Genomic DNA, 21,610 nt, shown 5'->3' with positions numbered 1-21,610 from the left:
CAAAAGCTAGAGGAGACTTACACTCCACTGAGCAGGCGCAAGGCACCATTTCGGAGGTTGGAATTTCTCCGGCTGGCTGGAACAGGAATCTGGGATTCTTGACTGGCTGGCCGGGACATTTTGGAAATGCTTGGAAACCGTGACATTCCCAGTTTTCCGGGACGTATGGCAACCCTATCCAGAGTAGATCACTATGCTGGGTGGGGAAGATGGGAATTGTAATCCAACACATCTAGAGAGCACCAAGATGGGGAAAACTGGTCTAAACCATTACTTAGATCTCAGTCCTGATCCATCTTACCTGCATGCCTTTTACCCCGGCCTTACAGAAAAATTTCTTCACTTCCACATCAATCTGGACATCACCCACGTAGCTGTTATTCAGGGAAAGGTGAGAAAGACAGCAACGTGAGGTTCCAAGGACCCAAAGAAACCCATAAGAGAGAGCAAGGGCAAAACAACAAGGGCCCAAAGGAGAGGCTCCTTTTTCACTTCCACCATCTGGACAGCTTTTTCAGGGGTTGCTGAAATAGTGACCCTGTTCAGCCGACATGCTGAGCCACAGAGGTTAAGCACTTTGAATAAACGTTATGGCTTAGCGTGTCATGTGGACCATTCCTAATCATGGTGGCTACATAACCATAGTTTAAACATGCTCACTAACCATTTGCTGCAAAAAGGTTAGTGGCCTAACCACGGCTTAGCGTGTTGTCTGAACAGGCCCATTGTGTCCTCCCTTCAGGGGGTGGGGTTTACCTACAGCAGACATCCAGCATGACCAATGAACGCAGGAGGCAATGGCTTGGTTCACACGTAAGGAAAACCCAGAGTATGGGGTGAGTAGAGATTGTTGTTGAATCGTTAGTTGTCATTATGTGTGAACCCTGCACCATGGTTTAACTATGGGTTGTTAACCACAAACATCCCAGGAAGAGAACCCACAGTTTGTTATTGGGTTGTTTGTGATTAACAACCCATAGTTGAACCATAGTATGGGGTTCAACATGTACTCTGGGTTGTCATTATGTGTGAACCAGGTCTCTGCTGTGCATAGGGAGAAGCATTGCCTTCACTCAAAGCAGAGTAGCAGCAGACCCACCACCCAGCCTTTGTCTCCCCTTGCAGATAGCTTGCCTCTTCAAGGAAAGCCAGCCAGTTATGAAGGGACAAGCTGGTTTGCACCACAGGAAAGGAAGTTCCCTTTCTTGCTGCAATGCAGTTCAGGACAAAACTTGCCCTCAAGGTGTGCACTCTTCCAGGAAAGGCTGCAGTGCACACCCAGCTACCACAATACAGCTTGTCAACATGACAAGTATTCTGCTAGTCATTCAATAAAGAGCAATCAGTTTTGTCCGGCTCTACTGTGATGTACAGAACTTAACCCAGCAGCATAACAAAACTCAAAACTCACCTAACATTTAAGTCCAGCAAGATTTGCTTCTTGTTCTGGCCAGTGTGAACCTTAACGCCAATGACCTTGAGAGGCTAGAAGTAGAAGAAGCATCATTACTAAAAAATAAAATCAATGTTTTAAGTGGGAGGCATGGCTCTCCAACCCACAATGGTTCAATTCATGCGTCCAAGCAACCAATTCATCGATTACACATGGATCCCACAGCTTTGTGCAGCGATACCCCTGTCTCTGGGGTAACTCTTTGATCCCTTGCCAACCTCAGGCCCATGGGCCAAATCCGGTATTCCTGGGATCTAAACTGGCCCTCTGGGATTCCCTGGATGGACCCACCCCTTTCTCCTAACTCCATCTCCTTTCTTTGACCACCAATTGTTTTGGTGGTTTTCTGGCTTTTGTGCATTTTTCTCCCATTCTAAAAGATTGAAAAGCCTCCCCTAAGGCCTAGTGACTGATGATGGTGGTGTTTTGCACCACAATCCTATAATCGTCTACTCAGAAGTAGATGGTACTTATTCCCAGGTACATACCTACCCCATATGTACCTGTCCATGTGTTAAGTTCATCTTTGTTTGTATTCATTCCTTTTTTTGTATCACTTTAAATAAGATTTATTTATTTATTTAAAAAACAACAACTTTGGAGGCCCTGCTCACTGGGTGCCCACTACCAAGATTAGTAAAGGTAGTGGGCACTACCAACATGGTTTTCTAAGTGGTAGCCTCTACCCTATGGCTTCCCTTCTAAGATATGGCTGCCCCCCCATCTATGGGTGATCTTAAGAGGGTTTTAAAATAATGCTCGTCTGTTCTCCCTGGCTTTCAATTGAAAACTTTTATGTTATTTGCTGCTATTGGGAATTCTGAAATTGTATTTTATTGAAAATGGTTTATATTTAATACGATTTGATTTAAAAGTATGTATTGTTACTATGCTGTAAGTTGCCTTGGGAAGATTGTGGTCTTTAACAGCAGCTAAGAAATGAATTTAATAATAATAATAATAATAATAATAATAATAATAATAATAATAATAAGTGTGCACAGCATTGCAGTCTTAACTGCAGTTTTTATTGCTTTATTGTTGCGTCATTTTTATGGCTTTGTATTTTACAGATGGACACTGTTTTATTGTGAGCTGCTTTGAGAGTATACTTTAATGTAAAAAGGAAGCATGGAAGTTACTGAAATTAATAATATATACTTCTGGATGCTGACACAGTTTAGAGAAGGTGCAAAGCCCTGGAGTCTTAAGACAGACTGATGACACTTGATGAGAGAGAATTACATGGTGGTGGTTTTGAGAGGGACGAGCGTGTGATTGCTAACTGTGGGTGGCTGCTTTGGGCTGTCCCCCATCCTGCAAATATTCTGAGCATTTACCTTCTCTCCCATGTCAACCTTGGTGAAAGTGAAGGTCTGCAGATGGGTGTTGGAGCCCCGGATGCTTGGAGCGATGTTCTCCACCAGCAGCTTCTCCATATACTGGCCAAAGAAAGGCCAGGCCTGGGCCAGAATCTACCATGGAGCGAGAGAAGAAGCCATGTTAGTACCTCCACACAATCATGGCTGGGGAAGAGCAACTGAGACCACTGCTTCTCACCTTGTTGAGCCATTCAGCTTTCTCAACATCTGGGAAACTGACCTAGAAAGAGAATAGAGATGAGCTTCATCAATGAGGGATCCAACTGCAGTGGAGACACTAGAAACCCCCCCCACACACACACACACATGATCCTCCAGCATCTGTGGCCCTCCAGATGCTGTCCAACTACAACTCCCATCATTCCTGATCAATGGGAATGCTGGCAGGGGCTGATGGGAGTTGAGATCCAAGAAGATCTGGAGGGCCACAGTTCCCCATCCTTGCTGTAAGATTATATGTGGACTACTTAGGGATTTTATTATATTTAGCAGTATATAAATATTACAAATTAAAAAATAATAAATGTATTCCGTAAAAGGAGCTGGTCTATTCCACATATCTGCAATTTTGCTATATAAGAAAGCCTGTATGGCAGGGGTGGGCAATCTGCAGCCTGCAACTCCCATCAGCCCCCAGCCAGCATAGCCAATGGTGAAGGGTCATAGGGAGTTATAGGTTAAAACATTTGGAGGGCCATAAGTTGCCCAGCGCTGCTGCATGGTACAGGTAAGAGCCAGCCTTCTACAAACTGGTGCGCTCCGGACATGTTGGGTTGCAACTCTTATCATCCTCATCCTGCATTACCATTGGCTGGGAATGATGAGAGTTGTAATCAGGGCCAGCGCTACCATTAGGCCAACTAGGCAGACCTCAGAGGGGTGCAGTACTGCCCTTTAAGGGTCACAGTTTTATACAAATTAGCTGTTTTAAGAAAAAAACATAATAAAAGGAAAATATAATAGTTCAGAAACTCTTCTTGAACAGCTAAATTGAAGTTGGCAATTTTGGGTGTGTGTGTGTACAAGTAGCTCGTCTTGCCTAGGGCGCAAAATAGTTTGGTACTGGCCCTGGTTGTAATCCAAGACATTTGGAGGATGCAGGTTGAGGAAGCCTGGGATAGAGTACCATACATGAAATGGAGAGACTTGGGTTCAAACCCCTGTGTAGCCAAGCTCACTCAGTGACCGTGGCCGAGTCACCATCCCTCTGGCTGAATTTTAACACAGGATTTGGGTGAGGATAAAATGGGATGTCATCTGCACTGCCCTGAGCACCTCCAAGGAAGGGCAAATTACAAACATGAACAATGATAGAGATGTAAAATTTCTGGAATTTTTGAAGCCATGGGGGGGGGGAAAAACAGGTTTTTTCAGGTTTTTTTCGGGGGGAAAACAGAAATTTTTAGAAAAATTGAAATAATGCAATATTAGCACTTTTTACAGATTGAAAGTCATTTCGTTACTTTAGCAACATAAAATGTAATTATGTCCAAGTTGGTCTGGCATAAAATTATTACATTTGGTATATTAAAAGTACAGTGTATTCAAACAATTATGACAAATTTAATTTACTTTTTTACTTTTTTTTGTAACAAATGGAGCTACAAGCTCCTGAACTGTTAGGAACACCTGAACTGTAAGGAACTTCTTTGGTTCTGCCAGTTTATGAGCAGGCAAAAAATCAATTTAAAACAACAGAAGAAACCACCAGCATTAGTAACAAAGAAAATTATTTATGTTTCCTCTAGTCCTCCAGTGTCAAGACATAAAGCACCCATTCCCATAAAAAGAACTGAGAAAAAAAGGGAAAACCAAGATTCAATGAATATGCATGAAATTTAATCAGACTCATTTTCTGATCTATAGCTATCACTATTAGTTTCAGACTCTGCTTCAATGGCAGTGCCCCTAGAGGCAGAAATGCATCTTGCTCTTGCATTTGAGAATTGTAGTCTCAGTTTGCAACCTAGGACTTGCTTGTCCTTGGTGCACAGACATTGTAATAATCTGGTACTGTACAGTTTTTAGAAATCATTTGGAGAAGTAAATATCTTAACACCTTGTCTTAAACATTTTATTCATCATGCTATTGGTTTATTTCCGGGCCTTCACATCTCTAGCAATGAAGGATGAGAATTTGGTATCTGGTGCAGGACAAAGCATCCTAAATTTTCCAGCAGAGGCCTGACTATTTCTTAAAGCAAGTGGCAGAATTCAGAGTTGGGTGTGGCATGATGAACCACATGATAGCTACACAATTTCGAAGCATGTGCCTTAAGTCTACCCAACACTGACAAGTTGAGCAACAACAGTAGCTTATTGCTCCACTCCTTGACAAGTCACTGACCAGTGCCAAAACTCCATCTTAAAGCACTTAAGGTGATCGCTAAGGCTGGAATCTCAAACACACTTCAGCTGAGGATTACATCTGAGCAGAGACACATAGATTTGCGCTGTTATTGACTTTGGACCACATCATCTCACTGGGTCCCCTTGAGCACACACAGCCTAAACCCTATGAGGTGCAAAGGGCTGACATTATTTGGATTATAGAAACCTTTTGACAAACACCTGAGGCCTCAGGACCCACGAACAAACAGCAAGGTTATCAGGAAAAGATAAGACTATGTATACAGGCCACGGATTGGAGGCTGAATTCAAAGGGGATCATTGGTCTGGGCCTCAGATCCTTGGAATGTTGAGACAAATGCTGCTTAGTCACCATCCATCGCTGGATCAGCTGTTTGGCGGAACAAATTTCTTTTTGCCTTGTGCTGTCTTACTGTTTGCTGAGAATAAGAAGGGTGGGGGAAAGGAGATGCTGCAAGAGATATTTTGTAACTGGGGGATGACTGCTGACATGAGAAAAGCAGCTGATCTTTTTCAATATTGTAGGCCATGGTTCACTCTCTCTCTCTCTCTCTCTCTCTCTCTCACACACACACACACTCACCATACTTCACAGGAATCAAGCTACTGGTAAGCTGAGAAGTCTTTTCACTTTTGAGGAAGTAAGGCAGGTGGCTACCAGGAGGAGGGCCTTCTGTGCTGTGGCACCCCGGCTGTGGAATGAGCTCCCTAAGGATGTTCGCCTGGCATCTACACTATATTCTTTCAGATGCCAGGTGAAGACCTTTTTATTCTCTCAGCATTTGAACAGTCTATAAATGCAATTTTAACTTTGCTGTTTTAAATTAGTATTTTAAATTTGTATTTCTGCACTGCTGCTGATTTTATCATGGTTGTACTTTTATATTGTATTTTATATCATGTTTTTATACTGTTTATTTTATACTTTGAATGGTTTTCAATTTTGTGAACCGCCCAGGGAGCTTCGGCTATTGGGCAGTATAAAAATGCAATAAATAAATTTTGCACAGAAGGGCAGTACTCTGGGACCACGAAGAGTCTGTAGGTGTGTGTAACTCTTCCATGTTACAAAAACCCAACTCTGAAGTCAGTTGTTTATATGGGAAAAGATGCGAATCCAGTGAATAAGTTATCACATTGAACAATCTTACACGTATAAAGCTGCCCACATAGGAAATAATTTCCCCCAGTATTGGGAAAAGGGCAGGTTACAAATGATGATGATGATGATGATGCCCTCTTATGGATCCCACTGATATCTGCAGCCTGTTTAGCTGGAACTAGGAGAGGAGGGGACTTCTCGGTAGTCAGGCCGGGGCTTTGGAACTCCCAATTGACATAGGCTCACCTTGCTCCCTTTCTTACGGCCTTCCATCACATGGCAAAGACCTTGGCCTAATCTACACCAAGCAGGATATTGCACAATGAAAGCAGTATATAAAAGGCAGGAGCCACACCAAGCAGGATATAGCGGTATAAAAATGGTATATGGTCTGTGTCAATGACCCCCAACTGTTGTCAGTCCACTTCAATACCGCTATAAAGCACTAGTGTGGCTCCTGCCTTTTATATACCGCTTTCATGGTGCTATATCCTGCTTGGTGTAGAATAGGCCCTTTTCTTCTTTTTCTTTTTAAAGAAGGGTCTTTGGGCGATGACATCTGCAAGGCCTATTTTAATATTTTCTGCCTACATTGATCTTTGTTAACACTGATGTCATCCTGCTGTTGTTTTTATGGATCTCTTTAACCATCTTGCATGGTTTGTCTTCACGATGGCCCTGCTCTTATGGATGATGCTGCATTCTGTGCTTCTCCAGGCTTTTTTGTGCGGTTTTCTTTTTTTAGATTTTTATCAATTTTATCTGCAGTGTTTTTATTGCACTTGAGCTTCTTAGCCACCTTGAACTTTTAAGGTAAGTAACTGTGAAGCTGCACAAGTGAAGCATATGAAAAGTCAAATGGAAGATTGCTATCTAAAATTAACTGCCTTGGATTTCAACTCCTTGCACTTGCCCCACTCCCCCCAAATGAGTATAAATTCCAGCCTTTCCAAACCTGGTATCTTCCAAAAGTGTTGGACTGCACCTCCCGCAATTCCCAGCCACATGGCAGGTTAGGCAAAGCTGATATATTTAGAGAGGCAATTGAAGGAAGAGGTAACAACAATCCAAGCACACATATGCGTGTGAGAGAGTGAATGCACATGTACATACACATGGGAACACAATGGCAAACTGAGAATTCAATTAGGCTGCAATGCAATCCTATACACCCTTTCCTGGGAGTATTCACCCAAATTTCTCTTTCCACTCCCAAAACTTAAAGAGATGATAACTTTTAATTCACAATGGTTCATATTGAACAGAACAATCCAAATTAGGTGCCATTTTGGAATGCTGTAACGAACATATGACAAGACAAGCGCAAAATGTAATCATTTACAGAACATTTTTTCTGATGAGGCCTGACTTTGAAAAAAGATACTGATACTACGAAGACGGACTCACAGGAGAATGATGAAGATATGAAATTCAAGTCTGAATCAGCATCGTAAGGACTTACTCATGAACACTCATGAACACTCAAAACCATTTGCAGGATGTTGCTCATGGTCTTCAGGGTTATCCCCTCTTTCAAACTCTATAATTAGGGCTGCATATATTTTGTGCCTCTGCATATTCACCACACAAACATGAGGCCTGGTACTAAGAGCAGAGTTAAATGTCTTGTTAACAGCCTTAAAAAAAGTATTCCCTTCCCTCATTTTTTCTCAGATGGAAGAAAAGTTTAAATATACATGAACAATGTTGTATTTGGTGAAATCGCAAGATGTCAGAGCAGACAAACAGAAATTCCAGAGCTGCAGTATGTGTGTGGGAGAAGATGCAGCCCATGTGTCTTAAGAACATGAGAAGAGCTGTGGTGGATCAGCCCAAAGACCCTGTCATATCCAGCATTCAGTTACCACACTGGTCAAATGGATGCTCAAATGAGAAGCCCACAACAGGAGCGTAATATCACCCTCTCACTCATGTTCCCCAGCAACTGGTATTGGGACGCATACTGCCTGTGATACTGGAGGTAATATACAGCTATCATGACTATAAGCCATTGATAGCCTTATCTTCCATGAAGATATGCCTCTAGGGAGCACTTTTAAACCTGTCCGAGTTGGTACATCTTGTGGGGGTGAATTCCATCATTCAACTATGTGCTGTGTGAAGAAGCTTTGCATACCACGGTGTGCCTCCCTTATCTTACTGGTATTCCATGGTGCCTGTCTCTTAGAGTCTAGCCTTAACTCTTTCCGGCTTTCATTTTTCTCACAAGTTTCCATTTTAAAAAATTCTGTTTTAAAACAACAGCTCGATCTTGGCACCAGAGTGAATTTCATGGCACAGAATGTAGGTCACCTTGATGCAGGAACCATGATGAGAACTTTTTTTTTTTTTTGCTCAGGAAACACATAACTCTGTCTACTGCTCAAGCAAATTGGTAGTTTCAGGAAAAGGAGATCAAATGGGGAGATGTTAACCTTTTCCTCCACTTCCACACATGAAAAAAGATACTGTGCAAAATGTTTATCTTTGTCCACTAAAGGACAAAGATACACAAGCCTAACAGTGCAAAGATGTGATTCATTGTTCCACAATTGTAACAACATTAGGGCATTGAGAGAATGCAGGATCCCTATTTATGCAAGGTTAGGAAAAATAGTTTTTTTAAAAAATTAAATGAATTAAGGCTGCCTCAAGGAGAGAGAGAGAGGAGAAACAATGGGATAATGCCAGGAATAGAGAAATATTGGTTGCAGGAAGGTGGCACTGGCAAGATGCTAATTCCCTGAGGCCATGCCACCTACTCCCACTCAGTTACGCTTTTGCATTCCTGTGCTGTACCTGGCTCATCACAGCTGACTTCCTGCCGTTAGACTGTCATGGTAACAAACAAATGCAGTGATGCGCCCTGGTATAGATGGGGCAGGAACCACAGCCCCACCACTTTGGTCACAGTCAGTTAAAATGAAACCCACAAGTAGTTAAAAGGAAAGAGACTGTGTTTCCCCCCTTTAACAGGCCAGATATCTTCTCCCCCAGCATACATTTGAGATTATATCCTAGAATTACGGCCCATGAGGTAAAATCCAACATAAATCCTATTTAGATTAGGCCCACTGAAATGAACAGGTCTTAAGTTAGTCATGACTAATTTAAGTTCCATTCATTTCAATGGGTTTGCTCTAAGTAGGACTTACATTGGATCTTACTCATGACCTAGAACACAGGGCTAGCCAACCCTTTGGTTTATGAACTACACGTGGCTTCCAAACAGTTGAAGGAAATGGACAAACTCTAAAAAACAAACCACTGTGGTGTAGTGGTACAATGCCCATGAAGCAGGCGGGCTGAGCCGCTTGTTCAGCTTTATCTAGAGCCATCTGCTTTGTAGGTATTTCTGCTCTCTGCTCCTGGTATAATGCAGTGGGGGTCATGTGAGTCAGGACTGACATGTGGAAGATACAGCCTCAAGTTTGCACAGTTAGTCTGGAACATGACTAAAGTTTATCTAGCATTTCCATTCCTCTCTAGCTCAGAAGCTCTGAGCTGTTTACCCACATTATACACCATTAAGAGGGACAAGAGCAACCAATGATGAACTAGGACTTTGCCCTAAACATCCCATATGCAGCACCAAAACAAGCAGTGCCCTCATGGAGCAGCAGCCAGTGGTGAGATGGTTCTTGCTGGGAGGGGGCAGGCGCAATATCCCAGCAGGAACTTGTTGTCCTCACTCCATGGGGTTCCAGGTTGACCTTCACCCTCGCTTTTATACCCACAGAGCAATGGAATATTGTGGTGTAGTTAAAGAGTGAGCAAGCACTCTCCATTGTAGGGCTGACAAACTGCTAGGCGCTACTGCCTGCATTTATACAAAATGCTAAACCCGAATTCTTCAAAATCTTAACTTATTGTTCCTGAACAAGCAAGCTCATGCATGCTGCAGTATCACTCCCTCTTGGCTCCTCTTGCAAGTGGAAGCGGCCGAAAAGCTTTGTGTTACGTCTGAACCTGGACCCTGACTTATGGGTCCTCTAAGAAGTTTGGTTTGGAAGCCAACTACAGACCCTGGCTTCTTTGAGGGCTGACAAGTCAGAATTTGTGGCTCAGAAGAAATTGTAAATTTTTAGGGTGACCATATGGAAAGGAGGGCAGGGCTCTTGGATCTTCAGCAGGTGTCATTTGTATGTGTGCAGCACCTGGTGAACATGACAACAGTTAAAGCTGCAGGAGCCCTGCCCTCTTTTGTGTCTTGTCCTGCATCTCTGTTGTGATGAAGAGGCAATTTCACCAGAAGCTGCACACATACAAATGACCCCTGCTGAAATTCCCTTTTCTATACAACTCTTGAAGACAGGAACCTTGTCCTCTTTTTCATATGGTCACCCTATCTTTCCCACTTTGATAAGTTCCTGGTTAGTTTAATCCAGGGTTATAGAACCTCGAGCCTCGTGTGGCGCAGAGTGGTAAAGCAGCAGTTTCTGCAGCTGAAACTCTCCCCATGGCCTGAGTTCAATCCCAGCGGAAGCTGGTTTCAGGCAGCCGGCTCGGGTCGACTCAGCCTTCCATCTTCCCGAGGTCGGTAAAATGAGTACACAGTTAGCTGGGGGAAAGGTAATAATGGCCGGGGAAGGCAACGGCAAAACACCCCGCTATAAGGCCTGCCAAGAAAACGTCAGCGAAAGCTGGCGTCCCTCCAAGAGTCAGCAATGACTCAATGCTTGCACAAGAGGTTCTATAGAACCTCAGGCCTGGGGCCTAAATCTCAATCTTGCCCTCCAGGGTGCCCAGAAGGTCCCTCCCTTTACCCCTCTACTATTTGGTGGTTTCGTACAGCTTTTTCCCCATTCTAAAAGGCTGAAAAATGTCTCTCCTGAGGTCTTAGAGGAAGACCTTTGAGCTAAAATAGGTTGGCATTTTTAGTTCCAGCCCTTTTGCCTTCAGCCATGCCCACCACTAGAATGCACCCTGGAGAACTTCTCCAAAATTGAGTACTCCGGCCTAAAGAAGCTGCACACCCCTGGCTTAGCCACTCCCACTTACAGGAGGAGCCAAATGGGAACTGTTGGGCAGATGCACAAGCCGGCTGACTCCTGAATAAGCCTGGATTCTGGCTTCCGTTTTCTGCGCTCTCAACTGTTCAGAAGCCATACCTTCCCTGCCTAGAGGACTCATCATGTGTATTAGAAAGGTCAGAGACAGACTTGGACAGGGATTAAAAATACAGCACAATAGGTGATTATTTTTCTCTTTAAAATAGCACTCACACAGTGGCATAGTTAAACTACGGAATTCTCTACCACAGGATGTAATGACAGCCACTAATTTGGATGGCTTTAAAAGGGGGTTAGAAAAATTCCTGGAGCAGAAGGCTACTAGCCCTGATGGTTGTGTGCTATCTCCAGTATTCAAGGCAGTACCTGTATGCACTAGTTGCTGGGGAACTTGGGTGGGAGGGTGCTGTTGCACCATGTCCTGCTTTGTTGGTTCCTGATCGACTGCTGGTTGGCCATTGTGTGAACGGGGTGCTGGACTAAATGGAACCTTGATCTGATCCAGCAAGGCTCTGCTTATGTTCTTATACCAAGTCCTGAACTGCTTTTTGAACTTAGACAAGTTTTAAAAAGAAGCTTGAGAGGTTGGTGAAGGGAGCGCTCTGGGGAGGTGAGGGTGGGGAAGATGGAATCACATGCATGTCTTTCCCTCTGGATTATAACCATGGGGGTTATGGCTCAATGGAAAAAAAATCCTCGGTTCAACTCCACATAGCTCCACTTCAATAAAGACCTCAGTGACTGTGACTACATCACACTCACAGGAAATGTATCTATTTTATAAATGCTGTGAATTGCTTTGAGAAGTCTGGCCAAAAAGCAAGACAAAAGTCTTTGGAATCTGTTATTGAAGAGCTGGTACTCATCAGAGTAGCCAGGACAGGGCTAGATGGCCCAATGGGATGACTCCACATGAGGCAGCTTCATATGTGCCCTCTTCTCCTTGGACTGGTTCATAAAACCCACTAAAGCACAGTCGAGGAGGAGGGAGCCAGCACAAGCCTCAAGCCCATCTCCTCCTTCCATGTGGCCAGCAGCACCAGTTCAGCAGCTTTTACACTATTCCTGAATCTTGGCTCGTCATGTCATCTACACCAGGGATTGTAGTTTATAACAAACCCTGGTTAGTTGACTAAGGGCCTTGCTAGACGATGCCGGATAAGCCGGCAGGGAGGCTGGGAGACGGAAGCCCTGCAGCTTCGGCCATTTTTTTTTTACTGTTAAAGGGGCCACGTGCAGCCTGAAGACTCCGGACAAGGTAAGTTTTTTTTTTTTTACAAAAATAAAGCCCCCCCCCCCGCCCGCTCTCCCTGCCCCTGATTCCCCCCTGCCTGCTCGCTCGTCCTCCCCCCTCTTGCCATCCCCGATCCCGTCCCCGATCTTCTCCCCCCCCTCTTGCCATCCCCGATCTTCTCCCCACCCCTCTTGCCATCCCCGATGCCATGCCCGGCTTTCCCCCCTCGTGCCATCCCCGATCTTCTCCCCACCCCTCTTGCCATCCCCGATGCCATGCCCGGCTTTCTCGCCCCCCTCTCCTGGCGAGTACGGCCTTCTCCCTGCCCCTCTCCCCCCCCGCCCGATGTGCCCAGTCCGTGACTTTTCCCGGCTACTCGCAAGTAAGCGAGTAGCCGCAAAAAGCCACAGACCCTGCTAGACGTTCCGCAGCCCCAGCCTGAGGCCGGGGCTGCGGAAAAGGCACGCCATAAGCAATTTCGCTTATGGCGAGTTAGGGGAGGCTTCAGCGCGGCCTGACCCCGGATTCCCCTGTGCGTCATCTGGACGCACAGCAGGGAAACCGGGCCTCACAGGCCTCGTCTAGCAAGGCCCCAAGTCAGCTTCAGGAGCAATGGTTTGAAGCTGGCTTGTTCTGAAACTACAGCAGTGAAACAGAACAACTCGGTTGGGTACACTGGTGACAATATATGCAGTGATAACAATAATGATAAAACAATTTAAATTATTTAATTTTTCAATCTAGTTAAAACAAATACACAATATACATTGGGCCACTAAAAACTCAACAGTATAACATTTAAAAACTGATACCAAATGCATTTCGACCAATGGTCTTCTTCAGTGGTAAAGTAAACATACACTCTTATATAATATGTATGTTTACTTTATCGTTGGTTGAAATGCGTTTGGTATCAGATTTTAAATGTTATACTATTGAATTTTTAGTGGCCCCAATATACTGTATATTTTGTATTTCTTTTCATTGTTTTAATTAGGTTGAAAAATTAAATAATTTTAAATTGTTTTATCATTGTTATCAAATTGTTATTATCATCGCATATACTGTCACCAGTGTACCCAACAGTTGTTCTGTTTCACTGCTGTAATTTTAGGGGTTGGGAGAAGTTTCCTGTTGTTTTTAAGTTTGTTCTGAAACTAACCAGAGTTTGAAATAAACCACAATCCCTGGTCTGAATGATATAAGATGAGATTGAGGGGAAATGGGAGGAAAAGCTACCAAAGTCCTCTGCCCGGCTACATGGGAGGGGAGATTGCACAACCACACAGTTTGCAGTCACTCCTAGGGTGACCATATGAAAAGGAGGACAGGGTTCCTGTATCTTTAACAGTTGCATAGAAAAGGGAATTTCAGCAGGTGTCATTTGCATTATATGGAGAACCTGGTGAAATTCCCTCTTCATCACAACAGTTAAAGCTGCAGGAGCTATACTAGAGTGACCAGATTTAAAAGAGGGCAGGGCTCCTGCAGCTTTAACTGTTGTGACGAAGAGGGAATTTCACCAGGTTCCCCATATATACAAATGACACCTGCTGAAATGTCCTTTTCAATACAACTGTTAAAGATACAGGAGCCCTGTCCTCCTTTTCATATGGTCACTCTATGCAACAACAAAGTCAGCAGTTGGGGGGGGGAGATTTTCTTGGGGGAAGGGTGCAGCCTCCAGTGGGTTTCAGGTGACAATGCCCCTTGACTTCTTTGTCTCTGGGTTTAACCATAGTTTGATTATCCTCCGGTCTTTCAAGTCATATTCATGTGTGGTTGTCAGTCCTAGCAGCTCCTCTGCATGGAATGGGGAGGGCGGCTCTCTAATCCTTGTCCTCCTTTTCATATAGTCACCCTAGTCACTCCTTGCTTTTGCATCTCCTGCTAAACAGGGAATGGGGAAACTCTGGTCCACAGGCTACATAGGATACCTGGTGATTCCCCATCTGGCCCATAAGCGTTTGCTGTTATCTTCAATCAGTGATAAGAAGGTATTTAAAGGCAATTAACGTTTCAGTATTCTGTAAATAATCAAGCTGTGCTATGTAGGTGAGAGAGCTGTTGCAAAGCACATGGAAGATAAGGCTATCAATAAATACTCCTCATCATGGATATGCATTACTTCCAGTATCAGAGGCAGCAGGCTTCTATAGTAGTTGCTGGGGACCGGGACCAGGAAGGTGCTACGGCACTCATGGTCATGTCCTATTTGTGGACTTCCCACAGGCATCTGCTTGGCCACTGTGTGAACAGAATGCCTGACTGGATGGACCTTTGGTGCAATTGAACAGAACTCTTACGTTAAGCGAGGCAGGCATTTTGCAGGCAACAGCTGTTGCAAAGAATTGAGGTGTGCATCTTGCAGGCATGAGAGCTATTGTACTGGGGCTTACCCCTGAGCATTTATTTGTTTTGAACCTTGCTTTTCAACTGAGAAAAAATTGTTTAGTAGGAAATGTCCTAAATTGAAAAAATTACATCCAGCCCTGGCCACTTTCTCTGTCCTTGGCCCCATCCATGCCTTTGGCTCGGCCTCCTGCTACTGGAATCCAGCCCGAGAACATTCCCAAATTGGAAAAAGGTTCTACACCGTTGCGCAAAACCATGATTTAGTGTGACATAAAAAGGGGGCATTTGGAGAAGCCACCCCTTTTATGTACCAGAGGCAACTGCATTTCTCCATCCAGCAAAAAAGCTCTTATGTATGCACAGGCTCGCCAGTTTCCACAGACAGCCAAGTCCTAGACATACAGCAGTCACTCCAAAGATTAGCTTGTCCTCTCTAACGAAGTGAGGACAGAAGCAGCCAACAGACTCCTTTCTCCTCAAGACAAAAGGGCTCTGTGTCCTGCTGAGTGTGCGTGAGGCCTGGGATGGCACACGCACAATGCAAATTTTAGACTGCAGGCATGAGATTCCCCAGCTGGGTGTTCCCAACCCTCTTCCTAACAGGCAGCTGGGGATGCAGCACTTTCGGGCTGCCATCCACGTGCCTGCAGTAATTTTTTTCTGCCTCTCTCTTTTTTTATAGATCTGGAGAAGAATGGAAGAAAGCCACAGAAGCTCCCTAGGCCGGGGTGGATCCACCACTCCTGGCTCCCTAAGCCGGAACTGGCCTTCTCTTAGCAGCTGTTTCGCTTCCTCTCTTCGCAGGGAAACCATAATGTGTGTGGGGGAGTGGGAGGGAGAGAGACACACACACACCAAGGACAGAAAAGCTGTTTACAGCATTGCCTGTTGTAAGAGAGCTAAACATCCTGCTGTTGACAGACAAACAAGGACAGATAATGCAGCCGAGCTCCAAGGCGAAGGCTGTATCACTGTTCAAGCCCTTAATGTTTATTTCTAAAACATGACCACACTATTTATTTGTTGCTTTATTCATCCGGTTTTATTCATTCCTCCTCCCATAATAACCAGGTCTGTTCTTTCTATTGGGTGTGTACAGGAGGGGGTGGGGTGGGGTGCTGAAGAGGAAGTCACCTGCTGTTTTGCTTTTAAACTGCACCAGATTTGCATGTGGCCAGACATGTGCCACTTTTCAACACCGCTAAGCAGGCAGAGAAAGCCTAGAAGGAATGAGGGAGGGAGGGCAGAAAATGTTGAAAATACAGCTGGGTAGAAGGTTGCAAAGCAGGCGTGACGTGCACAAGATAAGGGGGGAAATGTAACAGAGGGTCGAAGGCCTTTAGTGAAGATTGCAAAAGGTTAATTTTTAGAAATCTGTAAAGAAATCTTTAGAAATCTTTAGAATTTCTAAAAAAAATTTAGAAATCTGTTTAAAAAAAAAGCTGCAAATGATTTGCCCCAGTGATCCTTGAGAACACAAGGAGCCTCTTTTTGCACCAAGAGATTGGTACTTAAAAGCACAGTTTACCAAGACGTCCTTTTGCACACATCCCACTGAAATGAGCAGGACCAAGGTAAGAGGCACTCTTGGACAAGCCCTGTCCATTTCAAGAGTGCAGAAGGATTCCCCCAGGTTATCCTGCCTGTATTTTGGAAATTCATGTCAAGCCCCACATTATAAACACAGGACAAAGTTATTAGGTACAGATAATAAAAATGAGTGTGGGGGAAGGAACAAGGCAGCAGAGAGGGACGCGACTGGGCGAACCACTTCTTCTCCCTCTAGCTGCCCATTCCTTCCCCCCTTTTTAAAGTTTATAATCTGTATCTGCAGAGCTCCACAGATACAATTACTCAAAACAAAAACTGGGTGGGGGGAAGGAACGAGGCAGCCAGACGAGGACACGAGAGGGACTGGGCGAACCACATCTCCTTCCTCTGGCTGCCCGTTCCTCCCCACACAGGCCCATTTCTTTTTATTTTTCTTATCTGTATTTTTTTTAACTTTTCCAGAGGTGTGGGCCGCTCATGGCAACCAATCAGGGGGCACCATGGGTTCCACTGCCAAAAAAGTTGGGGTAAGTGCCCGACTTTTTGGGAGCGGGGTTTCCAGGGCTTGCCCCCGGATGGCTTCACAATGGCAGCTGCGTCATGTAGATGACTTGCCACTACTGCGAAGCAACCCTTCGTGTAGATGTGCCCCTTGTAAAACGGCAGGGTTCTCCACTCCCTTCCCCTGCTTAGAATTCATAGTTCCATGGAGAAACACGGTGACCTGCGGCTGAAGAAAACAAGCCAACAGGTGGGCAACCTTGAAATCCCTTGTTCACAAAGGCAAAGGGGTTATTACCTCAGGAAAACAATCTTCAAGCTCAGCACCAGCAATAAGACAGTGAGGGCCAAGCATGTCCACCTCATCCCACTCTCTCCCCCACCAGGCAATTGACATTAATTACGAAGGGGTAGTGCCATGCTGAAGCCCAAATGCAAAGGCACCTCCTTCACATGATGCTTCGCCCTGGAAAAAGGGGGAGGAAATTCTATCAATTGTGCACCTGCGATTTTGGCCACCAAGGCAGAGCGCCAACCGAACAGCCTTCTCCAACTTGGCTCCTTCTAGATATTTGGGGTACAGTTCCCATCATGCTGGCTCAGTATGATGGAAATTGTAGTCCAGTCAAGAGGGCAACAGGTCTCTTTGGGGTGGAAGGTCCGGTTTATGTCATACACAAGAACAGCTGATTTGTGTGCGCATGTAGGGGCAAGGGCTGGACAAGACAAGCCGCCTACTCCTTGACCGCATGAAAAGGAATGCTGCTGAAGGCCAACCCCCTAAGCATGTTAAGAAAACCACAGATAAGAATCAAGAGCAAGCAGCAGCCGAGACGGAAGTAGATGGATCCTTCAAGCTGAGAGAGAGAGAGTGTGTGTGTGGTATGTGAATATACATGCCCCCACATTACTAACAGATTGTATCCAACGCTAATTTAACTTACATCCCATTCATTTAAATGGGCCTACTTAAAGTAGGATTAACATTGCATACAGCCCAAAATGTCTTATTATTCAACTTCTATATCATTTTCAAGGTTAGAATACACAAAACCGATTCAGGTCACCGCCTTGGATCTTTCTTAGCCACCAGCCAGGGATATATTAAGGCACACACACATTATTTTTAAGTGCTTACCAACTATGAGAAACAAAATAAAATCCTTGGGAATCTTTTATTGGGAGGAGGGTTACATTTTCTAAATTAAAAAAAAGGTAATTGGTTCAGGGGGAGGAGGGCTTGTGCAAGGTGCCTTCAAGGGGGCACCTCTGGAGTAACCCACCTCCTCTGCATTACTGTTGCATTACAACCCATTTACTTGCTCCATCCTTGTGGACCCAATCTGCAACACTACCTCAGGGGAGGAGACAAGAAATCAGAGGCTGCTGCTGAACGTAAGAAGAGCCCTGCTGGATCAGACCAAGGGCCCATCTAGCCCAGCACTCTGTTCCCACAGGGGGCAACTAGCTGTCAACCAGGGATCCACAAGTAGGACACAGGTGCAACACCCGTGTTCCCCAGCAACTGGTGTAGATAGGCTTACTGCTTCTGATACTGGAGGTGCCACATAGCCATCAGGACTAGTAGCCATTGCTTCTGTTAGTTCCCTCTCACGGTTCATTTGCTTCCAGGTAGCAAGAGAGAAGATGGGTCGAGGGGCTCTAGTGGTTGGGAGTGAGACCTCCGTAGGGACACAGTCCATGCCTGATGCCCCAAAATGACAACCCTTAATGCCAGCCCCATCCACAAATTTAAATATCCCACTTCTTTCCAGGGCTACAGCAGAATCCCATAGATCCAGTTCCTTTCCCCAACCTGCTTGACCCCCACATGCTCCTTAGGCAATGTTGCTGGGTGAAGAATTGCAGGGAGCTCTCAGTGTCTCGGGTGGGAAGCGGTTTCCACGGAGCCCTGCAAGTTAAAGGGAGTGGCATTTCCAGTCATTTCAGAGCACCTGATTAATTAAGGTGTGATTCCAATTTGACAGGAGGTTGAGGCCAAAGGCACACAGAGAAACAGAGACAGAGGACAGGCCATCTGTTCCCGAGAAAGGAAGCAACCTTCAAGCACAGCAAAAGCAAGCAGGACAGGGCAGGGGCAGGCCCATGAACCCTTGTGAACGGAGTTCACGCTCTACCACACACACCTCTGGCTGCAAGCTGCAGGGGAAGATCAGTAGCAAGATATTTCTCAAGGAAGTTTGTTCGCTACTGATCTTCTCATGGAGCAGGGATGGGGAACTTGCAGCTCAAAAACCATTGTTGGACTGCAGCTCCCATCATCCCAGACTGTGGAATGGTCTGCTGGAGGAGACTCATCATCTTAACAGTTTATTAGCATTCAAGAAAGCTATAAAGACTGATCTCTTCCGGCAGGCCTATCCAGTGGAATTTTCAGATGTTTTTAGAAAGTTTTTAGGATGTTTTAACAATGTATATTATGTTTTAATTCAGTTTTATGTATTTTATATTTACTGTTGTCCCCCGCCTCAATCAAAAATGGAGAGGTGGGTAAGAAATAAAATTATTATTATTATTATTATTATTATTATTATTATTATTATTCACTACTGGCTATGCTGGCAAGGGCTGACAGGCGTTACAGTCCAACCAACATCTGTTTCCCACCTGTCACTGAGGAAACCCCAACAAGCTTCAAAAAAACCCCTCAGGGTATGGTAGAATACCGCTCAAACAAACATTATAGTATTTCATAAGCATAAGTCAGGAGTAGACTCACATACACCATTTCTAATGTACCATAGAACAGTCCTAAACTTTCTGATGAGCGTGATGGGTTGTCTTATAGACAGGCTTTTGATTCAGCATAAGCCTGTGCTAATTGAAGTGCGCAGGGGGAGGTGATACTTACCAATTCCCTCCCCCACCCCCACCCCCACCCCGTGCTGCTCTGGAGCGTCCCACAACCCTCTGGAACAGATTGAGACCAAAATACCTGACGGAAAGCCTTTCTCGGCATGAACCTACCCAAACATTATTTTCAACATCTAAGGTCCTCCTCTGGGTGCCTACTCTGAGGGAAGCTCGGAGGGTGGTAACAAGAGATAGGGCCTTCTCTGTGGTGGCCCCCCAACTGTGGAACAATCTCCCCGATGAGGCCCGCCTGGTGCTGACATTGTCATCTTTTGGGCGCCAGGTCAAGACTTTTCTCTTCTCCCAGGCATTTAGCAATACATAATGAGCCTAGGTCTGGGTTCTTTGGGCTCATCGTTTCTAAAGTTGATATGGTGGTTTTAAATGTATGTGAATTTTGCATGTTTTTGTGGTTTTTTAATTTTTGTATATTGTCTTTAAATGTTTTATCTCATGTGAACCGCCGAGAGAGCTTCGGCTATGGGGCGGTATATAAATGCAATAAATAAATAAATAAATAAAATTTCAGGAGTACAGGAGCTGCACACAACAGAACTGGGCAGAGAGGAGTTTGCAAAATCCCCCCTTCCGTTAGCAGAGGCCTCATCTGGATCAGAAGCTTTCCCGTGAACAGCAGGCTGGATATAATTAACTTACCCATCAGACATGGGCAACCCGTTCAGCATATGGAAGTTCAATGTGTAATTGCAGTGCATTTGATGACAGCTTACAAAGGCTGGATGGTCCCCTGAGCTCTGCCTCAAGACTATCGAACAAGCACAGGTGGGTAAAGAGACAGAAAGAAAGCACTGGCCAGATCCGCTTCCAAACCTGCTGGGCTTGTTCTGGGCCTAAATAACTTGTCAAAATGTTTGCCTTTCTAAATGAAGAAGAGGAGCTGAACGTACAGACGGATTTAGAGGTTAACAAACCCGGCTGAGATTCAGGACAGCTAACTTCAATTCTCTGCTCTCAAATCAACTGCCTGCATTGCCTAAAGCCACAAGAACATAAGAGGAGCCATGCGGGATCAAACCAAGGGTCCAAAACTTGCTTGCATGCCTCCCTGAGATCTCAGTGAGATAGGGCGGGATACAAATATTTAATAAATAAATAATCTAGTCCAGCATTCTGCTCACACAGAATGCTTGTGGGCTGACCATGGTGCAATAATACCCTCCCACCTGTGTTCCCCGGCAACTGGTGTATATAGGCTTACTGCCTCTGATAATGTAGCACATAGCTATCAGGACATAGCCACAGATAGCCTTCTCCACCAGGAATTTATTCAACCCCCTTTTAAAGCCATCCAAATTGGAGGCCATCATCACATCTTGTGGTAGCGAATTCCATAGTTTAACTATGCGCTGTGTGAAGATGGATTTCCTTTTCTTTGTCCTGGATCTCCCACCAATCAGCTTCAAGGGATGACCCCAGGTTCTAGTATTTTGAGAAAGAGAGAAAAAGGTCTCCCTATCCACATTCTCCATACCATGCATAATTTCATACACCTCCATCATGTCTTCCCTGACTCTCCTTTTTTCCAAGCTAAACAATCCCAGCTGTTGTAACCTTCCTTCGTAGGGGAGATGCTCCACCCTCTTGATCACTTTAATTTTCTGCACTTTTTCTAGCTCTGTAATACCTTTAGGTATAGTGACCAGAAATGTACACAGTATTCTAAGTGTGGTCACACCATGGATTTGTATAAAGGCAGTATAATACTGGCAGCGTTATTCTCAATTCCTTTTCTAATAATGCCTAACATGCAGTTTG

At 44.8% G+C, this 21,610-nt stretch overlaps 1 protein-coding gene across 2 annotated transcripts in view; it reads right to left on the bottom strand.

Moving 5' to 3' along the window:
• The window catches only part of ESYT1 (extended synaptotagmin 1), a 55,494-nt gene that overhangs the window by 24,536 nt on the left and 9,348 nt on the right, over nucleotides 1–21,610 (bottom strand). For both annotated transcript variants that reach the window (XM_063119795.1, XM_063119794.1), the window contains exons 2-5: nucleotides 3,014–3,055; nucleotides 2,794–2,928; nucleotides 1,412–1,485; nucleotides 302–374 (exon numbers count right to left, since the gene is read on the bottom strand). In XM_063119795.1, coding sequence (XP_062975865.1) covers nucleotides 302–374; nucleotides 1,412–1,485; nucleotides 2,794–2,928; nucleotides 3,014–3,055 — 324 coding nt within the window. The remainder of the gene's footprint in view (nucleotides 1–301; nucleotides 375–1,411; nucleotides 1,486–2,793; nucleotides 2,929–3,013; nucleotides 3,056–21,610) is intronic.

The sequence above is a fragment of the Elgaria multicarinata genome, chromosome 3, assembly GCF_023053635.1.
Source record: "Elgaria multicarinata webbii isolate HBS135686 ecotype San Diego chromosome 3, rElgMul1.1.pri, whole genome shotgun sequence".
NCBI lineage: Eukaryota > Metazoa > Chordata > Lepidosauria > Squamata > Anguidae > Elgaria > Elgaria multicarinata.
This window is presented reverse-complemented; position numbering and strand designations above follow the sequence as displayed.